Below are 13,423 nucleotides of genomic sequence, written 5' to 3' on the forward strand. Positions count from 1 at the left end.
TAATTTAGATAGAACATTGCTCATGTTTACTTGTGAAAAGACTACATAGAGAATACATGATCTGGGCAGCACTGTGATTTGTGAGAACATTTTTTCTATGACTACAGCACAGAGACAGAGTTTCATTAATAGAATAGTTTATTTTATTTTGAGGAACAAACAGCAGAACGATGTTCACATGTGATCAGTAAGCATCAAAGGAAAACCATCTTCAGGCCAGGAATGAATGACAGGACAGTGGAGCTGGAAGAAGGATATATGTTACGATTAGACACAGCCAGTTTCAATTGTGAAAATATATCAGCATAAAATATTTTGCTTGTGGTAAAGTGAAAAATCAATTTTAAATATCAACAAAGACTCACAGAAGCTTTACTCTCCAGAGGGCCGCACACTCTCGAAGATGCCAGCTTCTCTCATGGCATTGAACTCTTTGACAGCATCATATTGCTTGTAGAAATCAGCATATGCCTTCTTCCTGGGCTCTGTCACTGTATACTGTTGCAAACAAAGAGTGTAAAGGTTAGCCTAAACATTTGCTAAAATAAAAAGGTCTGCAGGGCAAATGTTACAATGTACAGCTTACTTCCACGTCTAGGAGTACAATTTTCACACTGATCATTTGCACAACAAATGGAAGCAATAATAATATTCAATAAATGTTTTGTAAGTTGTGCAAGTTTTTCTATTGCAATCCAACTTAAAATCTAAATCTACAAAGTAAATGGGCTTTCAGACCAAAAAAACAAATAACGTATCCAATACACACGGTAGCCATTAACCTGCTCCCCACTTGGACAGAAGAAGCCACCTGTCATGTTGAATTCTTCATGCTACCATGTGGATCATATTGTACAAACAGCAAGCTTTTATTGCTGCTTCTCTACTTCAGTAAAACCTGTGGACATAAACTTTGAGTTTTACACTATAGTCGCTTACATGAATTAAAAGGTTTAAAATTGACTTAAAAAGGACAATGATGGAAAAAAGGTCTACCGGGTTCTCAAAAAAAAAAAAAAAACCAGGATGTTGTACATTTCCAGAAACAATTCAAATGAAATTGTTTCTGCTATAGAACTGCCAAGTTCACACATGTTCTATCTGTAATGTTTTGCATTTGCAGAAGTTTAATGTTGGATTAAGTTGTTGGTCGTTGCCGATTATTCCAACTCTTTATTTCAACCATAGAGTTAAAAAAGTTTTTCTTCTAGATGATGTTTTTAAACATTCTCAAGCACACAGAGCATTCCCAATTATTCAGCTTATAGTATAGTACAGTGTTTAATACACGTTAGCTCAAAAATGAATGATTTATGGACTTCATTTCTGTTCATATGCTTTCATGCTTCTAGGATAACAAAAAAAACTGATTTGTTTGGCTTTTGCGTAGGGCTTGAACTTAAGATATCTACATCTGTCTCATTTTAAGAGACACTGAATATGCTTATAGAACATTTTAAAGTGATCTTATCATAGTTTGCATTACAGTGCGAGTCAAAGTTGAGCTGTATGTGTGCCCCGTTCTCACCTTGAACGCTAACCCTGCCGTTATAGCAAGAGTAAAAGCAATGGGGAGATGGAACCTCAGGCGCTTCGCCAACAATCCCCTCATTACTGGCTTTGGCAGAGACATGGTTGATCAACTGTGGGGGGAAAGAAAACAAAGTGCAACATATGATAACTTGACAGACTAGTAAAGTATCCCTCCTTTTTCTCATAATATGGCTGTTATGAAAGCAAATTTACAAATAATCCTTTAATTTGTTTTCCCAGTAATGTAAACAAATCCCAAAATGTATTTTGTTTCTCTGCAAGTAAAACAAAGAGCATAACTTTTTGCTTGTTGAGTTATGCATTATTTCTTAATAGAAATCAGCATGAAAAAATATATAACTTTAAGCACTACATGCTACCAGGTTGTATTTACTGGGTTTAGGGCTGCGACTAACGATTATTTTGTTAATCGATTAATCTGTTGATTAATTTCTCGATTAATCAATGAATAACCAGATAGCAAAAGATGCTTATCAGGAGATTTTTTTTCAGAATTTGAACCCTGTGAAGCTAAAAATATGCCACTTGAGGAGTTCTGGACAAAGAATATTTACCTACAAAAAAGGTTTTTCATATTTAATGCAAAATGTATATTATTTCTGTACAATTTTGCCCTGATTACTGCTCTAAGGTTTACTGTTGTTCTTCGAGCAAATGGCATGTTTTATAGTCTGTATACTCTAGTTAACGATTAATCGATTACTATATTAGTTGATGATTATTTCAATAATTGATTATTCACAATTAATCTGATTAATTGTTTCAACCCAATTAGGGTTAATATTAAGCATTATATATGAGTCAGAGGCTGTTTGTGCTCCAGTCTTTTGCTTGGAGAGTACACTACTACAGCATAGGCCCCCAAAAAACATATTTTAAATAGCTATTAGCAACAATTAGCAAGTTAACATGCCTCGAGTTTTTTTTCCATTCCTTCCAACAACACAGCTAACGTTTATTGTTGAAGTATTGGTCTAACACCACCATGTTTGTCCTTTTCTACAGATAGGTATAATTTCTTTTAAATCAACTGAGTCTTTTTAGTTAATGTTTTCAACTTTATACTATTTTCAACCGATTCTGAAATGTGAGCACAGGCTTAATTAGTCTACACGACACCTAGATTCCAGCAAAAATGCCTGACTATACGATTGAACTATATTTTTTTTATTTGAAAAGAAATCCAAGCTAATTGTTTTTTTGTTTCAAGGTTAAATGTTCTCTGTTTATGTTCTAAACCAACACACATGATCTTGGTATCAGTCTTAAATTATTTTGATGGTCTTTTGGATTAAATTGCTTGTGTTGAAATAATAGCTTTGAAAATGTCGATACCACACCTAGTAAACTGCTGTTTGGTGAACATTAATGAACGCTACAGTAAATAGGATTGTGTATTGTTTTTTACCTTTACTTTTACCAATTATCTTGTGACGTTAGTGTTGTGTTTTTGCATTTATTTTTCAGCCAAGCATTTCGCTGTAAAACATGCAGTTTCTATCTAATTAAATGTGCTGTATAAATAAAACTGTCATCAACAAATTTACTCTTAAGTCTCTGCTCCTTGTTTTACATTCAGTAATTTTGTTTTATCTATTTAAAAACAACTCAGTTTAAAGCAAAAAATTATAAAACAACAGAGTTTAGTAATATTTAGGTATTGACAAATGAATACAAATGAATCCCATAGAATACTTTCATGTTTTAGTAATTTATTTGTACAATTTAATATTGTATTTACGACGAGAAGGACGAGAAGTTCTCTTCACAGCCTCAAAAACCCAATGATTATCATGTATGGTAACTATAGACAGATCGCCATTATGTACTTTTGCCAAATCATGTCAGCACTTATAACACGTCCACTAAAGCGCAGACTTTCAACCAGAAATTAGTGTAATTTTAACAAATCACGACTTAAATTATCAAAATTAAGCATCTGCAAAAGCTAAATGATCATTACATTACAAAAACAAAAGCATCTGACTGAGACACAGGGTCGTACGATGGGTTGCTTGCGGACAAACAACGACTTCGTCCATAACGATTTCTCCAAACCAGTATTATTAGGACATTAATCATAGAGATGCATGTAAATAATAAGCAAGCAATTAACCCCGCCATTCGCTATTAAAAGCCGCTATTTAGTTAGCATTTAGCTGATCATGAGATATTAGCTAGGTCAAAATGAGCTAACGGCTAACCTGACTGCGCCATGGAGGAAGAGCAGCGAAATAATTAAAAAAAAAGCCTAAAAAACTTAACGTTTGGCTTCGCTGCATAGAGCAATCCGATAAAAGCTCCAACCAAACAAAACTATTTAATGAATTCATTCTCAAAATACTCACAGTAAGGCAGACGACCTTCAGAGAAACCGCTAACACACTTCAGCTGTCTTTCACCCTTACAGGAAGAGTCTCTACTGGTACCGCGAAAGGACAAAAAGTCCCATTAAAAAGCAAAGTAACCGAGGGCTGAGAAACCAGAGCTAATAGGGGGCTCTCGATGTCATGAGGGGAGGGTGTGGGTGAAACACAACTTTTAAGCAATATAACATTTCGAATATTTAATGCGATAAATATTTGCTTGTGGCCAGTTCCGCCATATTTATTAAAAAAAATGTGAGTATTTATTTTGTAACCTTAATGCTTGCGTTCATGCTTGAACAACTTCATGAGCAGTTAAGTCTCCAACCACAAAATAAATGTTTTTGTTATAAGTGGAAGAGTGTACCTTTGATGGTGCACATTTTTGGTCCTTTTAATTAAGTTTATTTCTTTTTTTTAATTTTTATAATTTGCCTTTATGAAGCACTTTGTGGTTTTTATCTGTGAAAGCTGCAATAAAAATGACAGTCTACTAACTGCCTTTCTTACTTCCTATATGGTCTACAGTACCTTTGTCTGTAGGGATGTAAACAATTTAAACTTTTTATCATAGATCTCCACAAGCTGGACGGAAATTTTGAAATAAAGAGTTTAACCACAAGAGGGCACCATTAAACTACTACATGTGGTCATTCCTGCACAATGACTGTGCAACTTTAGTTAAATACAGGGTTTATATTTTTGTGTTTATTTTGGTGTCCCTGTACTAACTCTGTGAAACCTGCTTAAACAATTAAAACCATGGTTTTAAATGTATAAGCAGATGTATGTACGTACATTGTATAGCAATATACGCACAGTCTGAAATTAAATCTAAACTTCCTGTTTCAGGTCACTTACAATTACCAAAGTTACTTATATTTGCTAAACACTTGTGTCAAACATTTTAGGAATTATTCCACTGGCTTCTTGTATTTTTGTTTTCTGGAGTTTTGGCAAGTTCCCTCAAACAGAACCTGTGTAACTAAGTCAGGGTTGTAGAGCAACTTGCTCTTGCCACAAATTTTCTATGTGGGTGTCTGTATATTTTATACAGACCCTGTCTGGATTGGAGAAATGCACAGTAAATCAAACATAAGCACCCAACTCAACGACACCATAGGATATATAATATTGTAACACATGGGGAATAGTTCAAACACATCACTATACCTACAATCAATAAGAGATACAAATGATGACATTTATAGTTCTGAATGGAACTGTTATTGTCTCTGTACTGCTGTTTTTGAAGTGCAACGTTTGTTCATCTTATACCATGTTACTGTTTTCACTTGTTTGGTTTTGCAACTTTTTTTAGGAGGCTTGGATCAAAACTTGTTTTTTAAAGTTTGTTTTACCATTTCTTGATGAAAGACTGACTGACATCTGCACTCTGTGTTACTGTCAATTACACACAGATGCACAGAAATGCAGTCTCTATTGATGCACGATAATAGCTACTTTCCTCACAGCTGGGGTTCTTATTTGGCTCATATACAGCACACTTCGGGTAGGTTATGAAAATAGTATTCAGTTACAGTTTAGTCATTTTGCAGAAACTTTTATGCAAAACAACTTAAAGTATGGAATTTACGCAACCTATTGGCTTATCAAGGGTGATAGGGGCTTTGATCATTTGACATAGACATTTCAGCACATGGAATGTGTTGGGAAGGATTGCACATTTTCCAGCTAATGTCAGCAATTCTATTAAAATTCAATTGCCCCATCATAAAAATTTGTTTTTTGGCACTTGATACGCCCTCTCAGCAGTTTTAAAGATTTAATTTTTAATTGTATACAAAACAGAAATGTAATATTTTTTTCATGGCCACAGGTTGTTTTTTTGGTCCATTGCTATGTTTCACCACTGGCAAACAGATCTTGTTTTCTTGAAGCATTCATTAAAAACATTTGGTGGGGGGCTTGGGAATATGTGTAGGAGACGCTAGCGAGAGATTGAATTTTTTTGGCTCATATTTCTGCAGCTGTATTAATAAATGTCTTTACAGACAAAAAAATCGTGATTTGTTATCTAAAATAATAATAATCCCTCTTTGCAACGGAAAGTGTCTAATTGATAGTTGGGATAAAACTGGGGTTTTATAAGGTGTTCATCCCAGACCTTACATCATAGGTCAAAATGCTCAGTGTGTGGGAATCCTTCACTATGGCTACAACTCTTGTTGTGTTGTGTTTTCCAATTAAAAAAAAAAATATATACTGGAAGGTTATTAAATCTGAACTATTTTGTACAAGATAGACGGAGCAACATTTAGTACTCTAAGGTAAGATGAACCATGTGATCCTTTGATTCTCAGTTGTAATAACAACATTGATCTTTTTGATAAATAAAAAAAAAGAAGTACCAATCCATTGCAAAAAATAAATAAATAAAACTAAGCAGCTTCAAAAATGAGAATGAAAATGAACATGTTATTTGTCCTGAGATTCTTTCCAGATTTTTGTGCTGCGACCCATATACCGAGGTCTCAGTCCTTGATACAACTGTCCTGGGTTCAAGTCCCAACCCCGGAGAACTATGCTGCATGTCTTTCCCCTCTCTCCACCCCACTTGCTGTCTGCCTACTTTGAAAAAATAACAAAAATAAAGGCCACTATAGTCGCAGATAAAAAGAAATAAAATGTCATTCAAATATTTTTGCATTAATCTAGTCTGTTAAAATAACAAGAAAGAAGTGATCTAAAAATGTCAAGTTTGGACTCAGAAATCATTATAGGGAACTTGTCTCCAGTTCTTGTCTTATTGCATCATGGTGCTGTGTTTGATACAGTGGATTGTCCAATTGTTTTAGAGGCTTAAACATGAGATTAGTATAAAAGAAAGAGCAGTAGGCTTGTACAGGTCTTATTTATCTGACATGTTGTAATTTGTTCATGTAAAAGATGAGTCTTCTTCATGCACTAAAATTTGTTATGGAGTTCCACAGGGTTCTGTGCTTGGATCGATACTCTTTACTTTCCTATGTGCTTCCATTTAGCATTAGCATTGGTTAAGTTTTCTTGACAAAACATTTGATACTTAGAAAGAGTTATTCATTACACCAGGGTCATCTAATTAGTTTGTCTACATGCATGTCTGGAATATATAAAAGCCTGTATGATGTTCGATTTTCTGCTTCAAGACTCAGAGAAACCTGACACTGATAATTGTTCACAACACAATTAGTGTGAAAACCTGTTATTATTAATGAGCAGTACTTATCCCCTTAATAAAATGTAAAATATTTCGAAGATTAGCAAATGGGCTGCACGGTTGCCTCGCAGCAAGAAGGTCCTGGGTTCGACTCCTGGCCGGGGGTCTTTCTGCATGGAGTTTGCATGTTCTCCCCGTGCATTCGTGGGTTCTCTCCAGGTATTCCGGCTTCCTCCCGCAGTCCAAAAACATGACTGTTAGGTTAATTGGTAATAGGGTGTGAATGCATGGTTGTTTATCCTGTGTGTCTCTGTGTTTCCCTGCGATGGACTGGCAACTTGGCCAGAGTGTACACCGCCTCCTGCCCATTGACTGCTCGAGATAGGCACCAGCTTCCCTGTGACCCACTATGGAAGAAGCAGTAGAAATGACTGACTGACTTTCGAAGATTAGCAAATGGGCTTTCAGTGCCAAAGATCTTATTGTTTCTTTTGCATGATGTTGCTAAAACGCAGAAAGATTTTGTCTCCAAGTCTCAGAGATTGTGTCTCAGCTGGACTCCCGGCTGGGGGTCTTTTTGCAGAGACTTTGCATGTTTCTTCCCATGCATGCATGGGTTCTTTCCGGGTACTCCGGCTTCCTCCCACAGTCCAAAAACATGATTGTTAGGTTAATTAGTAATTTGGTGTGAATGGATCGTTGTTTATCCTGTGTGTCTCTGTGTTGCCCTGCGATGGACTGGTGGCCTGTCCAGGGTGTATCCCTCCTCTCGCCCGTAGACTGCTGGAGATAGACACCAGCTCGCTCGTGACCCAGTATGGAAAAAGCAGGAATAGAAAATGGATGGATGGATTGTCTCAGAGTGATACAGAGCAAGAAAATAAAATTCAATATTTTTTTTTAACATCCTTTGTCAAGCTAGGGATTATATTGATGCTTGGAAATACATAGCAGTCTTCTGGTAAAAGATAGGGTGCAGAAAGCACAGAAAAAAAGTCCATGCGTTGGTAACTTAGACTAGCTTATTGGGATTCTTCATTAACAGGATGTCCAAGAAATTTTTTAAAACACCTTCAGTTCATCTATATTAAGGGAGTTTTGGTTCAAGAAGATTTTAGGAGCATAACAGTTTCAACAGTTTGTCAGCTGCTCTACCAGAGAAAACAAAACGTTGGATTTGTTTTATGCAAATGTCAAGGACTCATACATCTCTACAGCAAGACCTCCTCTAGGCAAATCAGATCCCAATCTTGTTTTTCTCTGCTCGAAATATAAGCCCCTTGTTCAGAGGCAACCTGTAATAAAAAGGACTTAGACAATTGTCACAGGAAGCTGAAGAAGCTCTGCAAGGTTGCTTTGAGGCTACAGACTGGGACGCACTGTGCCAGCCACATGGAGAGGACATCAATGCCATGACTGAGTGTGTAACCGACTTTATAAATTTCTGTGTGGATAACATCATCCCCACCAAAACCGTGAGATGCTTCCCCAATAATAAACCCTGGATCACCAGTGACCTGAAGGACCTGCTTAACAAGAAAAAAAGAGCCTTCAGAGAGGGAGACAGGGAATTATTGAGGATTATACAGAAGCAACTTAAAGTCAAGACAAGAGGCAGCAAGGAGGTGAACAAGAAGAAGCTGGAGAGCTAGCTCCAGCAAAACAATATCAGAGATGTGTGGACAGGGATGAAGAAGATCACAGGCTTCAAGCAGAAGGATGATCAGACCGATGGAGGTCTGGACAGAGCCAATGAACTGAACACATTCTTCAATAGGTTCAGTTCAGAAACAAGCACAGCATCCTCCTCTCCTGCTCACAGCCAAACAGACAACCCACCCTCCTTTGACCCACAGGACCCACAGCTGTCCAGTAACTCCTCAAATGTTTTATCTTGCACCCCAGCCCTAGACCCTTTTGCTTTTACATGTTTGCTTTCAACCATATCAGAAGATGCTGATGCTCTCTTTGCCACCCCCTACCACCTGTGTGCCTCAAGAAGTCAAGTGAAGATGCAACTGGAGAGACTGAATAGGAATAAGGCTGCAGGTCCAGATCATGTCAGCCCTGGAGTCCTGAAGGGTTGTGCAGAGCAGCTCTGTGGGATTCTGCAGTACCTCTTCAACCTTAGCCTGGCCCAGAAGAAGGTTCCAGTGTTGTGGAAGACCTCCTGTCTTGTTCCGGTACCAAAGAAAACTCACCCATCAGTCCTCAATGACTATAGACCTGTTGCCCTGACATCTCACATCATGAAGGTCCTAGAGAGACTCCTGTTGGCCCACCTGAGTAAGCAAACAATAAACTATCAGGACCCCCTTCAGTTTGCTTATCGCTGTGGAGTTGGAGTTGAAGATGCCATCATACACCTGCTTCAACAAACCCACTGTCATCTGGACAAAGCCAGCAATACTGTGAGGATCATGTTCTTTGATTTCTCCAGTGCATTTAATACAATCCAACCTGATTTGCTTTGTCAGAAACTCCAGAAGACTCAGATGGAGGCCTCAACAATCTCCTGGATCAAAGACTACCTGACAAACATACCACAGGTTGTGAGTCTAACCAGGTAGTCAGCAGCACAGGAGCACCACAGGGGACTGTACTCTCACCATTTCTTTTCACTCTGTACACCTCAGACTTCTAGTACAAGACAGACTCCTGTCATCTGCAGAAATATTCGGATGATTCTGCAGTCGTGGGGTGGATCAGAGATTAACAAGAAGCTGAGTACAGGAAGGTGGTGGACCGCTTTGTGGCATGATGTGGAAATAATCATCTCATGTTGAACGTTACTAAAACAAAGGAGATGATTGTAGATTTTAAGAGAAACAGGAATAAGTCAAAAACTATTTCTATCATGGGAGAAGAAGTGGAGGTGGTGGAGGAGTATAAATACCTCGGTGTTCACCTGGACAACAGACTGGAGTGGAGATGCAACTGTGAAGCCATCTACAAGAAGGGACAGAGCAGACTGTACTTCTGGAGGAAGCTTAGGTCCTTTGGTGTTTGCAGCAAGATGCTGCATATCTTCTATAAGTCTGTTGTGGAGAGTGTGATCTCTTCTGCCATCATCTGCTGGGGAGCAGCATCAGAGCCAGGAACTTAAAAAAGCTCAACAAACTGATAAAAAAGGCTGGCTCTGTTCTGGGGACTCCTCTGGAACCTCTGGAGATCATTGTGGAAAGACGGATTCTTCATAAAATGAAGAACATTATGGAGAACCCTGAGCATCCTCTTCATGAGACTGTCCTACAACAACAGAGTGTCTTCACTCAGAGGCTTCTTCAGATGAGCTGTAAGACGGAGCGCTACAGGAGATCCTTCCTGCCTACAGCCATCAGCATCTACAACGGCTCTTTGAAGAAACCTTCATAATGAACTACAACAACATTTAATTTCCCTTTGGGATTAATAAAGTATTTTTGAATTTGAATTGAATTTGAATAACTTCGGCAGATTTTTCACACATTGAAATCCTCTCTTTTGATTCACCTCATACCTTTTGGGTGGTTTGGTTTATGCTGAGCTATTTCTATAGCTATGCTACTTTAGCTTTAAGCTTTTCCTTACTTTTTTGTTTTTACTTGTTTTTTTACTTCCCATATGTGTTGTTTGCAATTATCATTGCCATTAACTTTGGGTTTTTTGCAATGCTGGCAGCCTGTTGTCTTCTGTCTAAAGTTTCTCTTTGCCGTGTTCTCAGAGGCTCTCTCTTTCTTAGTCTGGTTTCACATAAGTACAACTAAAGTGAAGATCGGGTGTAAAGTGTTGTCTTCTGGATGTAGAGAAACCTTTCTAGATATGAGTAATTTATAATCACTAATACACTAAATCTGACTAGCGCTAATTGAACTGAACTGAGAAATGTTATCCCAGCGATCTTTAAAGTGTACAAAAGAAAACAGAATAACTACAATATGTAATATTTGCTGCTCTTTTTTAATAATAAAAACAGAACTCATGTCATGGAGGTGTGTGCATTAAAAAGGAAAAAAAACATCTCAAATGAAGAATTAAGGAAACCAATCCACTGAATAGAATAAATATTGTCTTCAACGTATTTATTTTCTGAATGAGTGCCATGAGAATATTAAATCTGAGGCCATAATAAAATGCAGACTTCAGAAAGAAACAAGAAAATGCCCAGATTGTAACGATTAGGACAATAATAAAAGCAACATTTATTTGCTTCAGGATCTGGACTCAATTCCCAACATCTGTAATCTGTGTGTTCTTTTCTCATTTCATTGTCAAGAATTTCTACCCAACATAAAACAAGAGAAGAAAAAGATTGATTTGGATTTGGCTTGTATTTGCCATTTGCTAATACAGATGATTTGTTTCTTTCCTGATTAATTAGTCCCATTCCTTCTATCAGTGTCCAGTAAGTGTTGCCATATCACTTGATAACTGCATCAAAAAACTGTTTGCGTGCCTGTATTTCCTGAAGAATAGTGAAAACAGTAATATTCAGCATCTTTACAGCTGCAAGAGTTACATTAACCCGCCTTCAGTTATTGATCATTTTCATTTATTTACAATATGTTTGTACGTCCTTTTCTTTACAGGAACTGTAGGTGGTAATCAGAGTTTGAGATGCACTAACATTTGTTCATTAGCCTGCTTTTGGCATCTCAGAAACAAGCCTCACATTTGTTTGATTCTTATGAGCAATAACACACTCCGTGTTTAGTCTTGCTGCACATAGAGATTTTTTTTTGGTTCTGTCTCCAGAGCAGTAAAAGCCAGCTGCCTTCTTGAAAGAAAGCAGAACACAGAATGAGAACACTGGTGAAGAATCACTTTCTTTTGTTGGATGATCATCTGTTGCAGCCTCCTGATACTCTGGCATCAAATCTCAATCCATGTGGGGTTTTCTTCTCCCCACATTGTCTTGACTCAATTTCTTTGTTCCTGGTGTGTTAAGCTGTAAGAAACAAGTCTTCTTGTCAGCCTTTGTCCACAAACTCTTTGGTGCCAATTACTGCATACTTTTACTACCGACATGACAAAACATTGCAGAGAATGCATTACAATTATATAGACTTTGTGAATTTTAAGAGAAGCTTCATTCATGCCGCTGTTGTGTTGTTTTTTGTCTATTAGTCTTTTCTTATCCTGCTTGTGATTTCATGAGAAGTTTCTCTTTTAGTAAATCTGAAGACAATTTAACAGCATTTTGTCAGCACTTTATTTTCTCAAGTGATGACACAAACCTTTTGCATGTACCGGTGAATCTCAATACAGTGTAATATAACTGAAAAGGTAATTAATTCATTTCAAAACGTGAATCTCATAGATTAATTAAACATAAAGTGATATATTTCAAGTATTAATTTGATATTTATGGCTTACAGCTAATGAAAACTTAATACAAAAAAATAAATTGTCAAGCAAAGTCAATTCTAGATTATCTAGAGTATCCAGGACATGGGTTACAACTATCAGAGAGGCATTGAATCCAAGCTGCTTGAGATTCTGTGTAAAGTCATGTCATTTCTTGGTCTTGGTCCTATTGTCCAAAGTTGCAGTAGCCATCTACCACAAAATCTTGGAGCACTTAATATTTCTCTTTGCTTGCAAGTGTTATGCTAATAAAATTTTCTTGCAGGACTTGAGCCCATGCCCACATTGCCAAAAGTATCAGTACCTGGTTGGCATCACTGTGCTTGTTAAGCCATCAACAAACCCCATATATAATGTGCAGTTGCTCACATTCTCACAGCTTGTGTACAAGTTATAATAAATTTACTGCCATTTCAGAAACACATCAGGGACATACACCATGTTAATGAAGTGTGTCACACTGAAACTTGCTACTGCCATCCCAAACTGTTTCATACTAATATTCTTTTCACTCTTTAATTTAATATTTTTACTCAGTTTTAGATGGACTGGCGACCTGTCCAGGGTGTACCCCGCCTCCCGCCCATAGACTGCTGGAGATAGGCACCAGCTCCCCCGCGACCCACTATGGAATAAGCGGTAGAAAATGACTGACTGACTGACTACTCAGTTTTAGATACATTTGTTTTTCTCTATAGTTATTGTTACTTTTCTATTATAGTGTACTCATTACTTATGTAATTTATATCTGTTGCTTTGATGCTTTAGCTGTGCTTCTGTGAAAAAACCATAACATGGATAGGTTCAATGGTCATTGTTTCTGGGTTTTATAAAGGGATGAGACAGAAATAGGATATACTGAGTCAAACTATGCTTAGAACATTTACAGAAGTTTCCAAAAATATAGAATTAATTCTCTTGGAAGACATTGAGAAATAAAAAAAAAACAATATATATACAGGTCCTTCTCAAAATATTAGCATATTGTGATAAAGTT

At 37.2% G+C, this 13,423-nt stretch overlaps 1 protein-coding gene across 1 annotated transcript; it reads right to left on the reverse strand.

The window, feature by feature from the left end:
• Positions 1–120: 120 nt before the first annotated feature.
• Positions 121–4,055, reverse strand: LOC124857066 (cytochrome c oxidase subunit 6C-1). The gene is made up of 4 exons (XM_047348160.1): positions 3,903–4,055; positions 1,529–1,643; positions 366–498; positions 121–243 (listed from the first exon to the last, which is right to left on the reverse strand). The coding sequence occupies exons 2-3, from the start codon at positions 1,631–1,633 to the stop codon at positions 373–375; spliced, it is 231 nt and encodes a 76-aa protein (XP_047204116.1). The 5' UTR covers positions 1,634–1,643; positions 3,903–4,055; the 3' UTR covers positions 121–243; positions 366–372.
• Positions 4,056–13,423: the final 9,368 nt, after the last annotated feature.

This window comes from Girardinichthys multiradiatus, chromosome 20 (assembly GCF_021462225.1).
Source record: "Girardinichthys multiradiatus isolate DD_20200921_A chromosome 20, DD_fGirMul_XY1, whole genome shotgun sequence".
NCBI lineage: Eukaryota > Metazoa > Chordata > Actinopteri > Cyprinodontiformes > Goodeidae > Girardinichthys > Girardinichthys multiradiatus.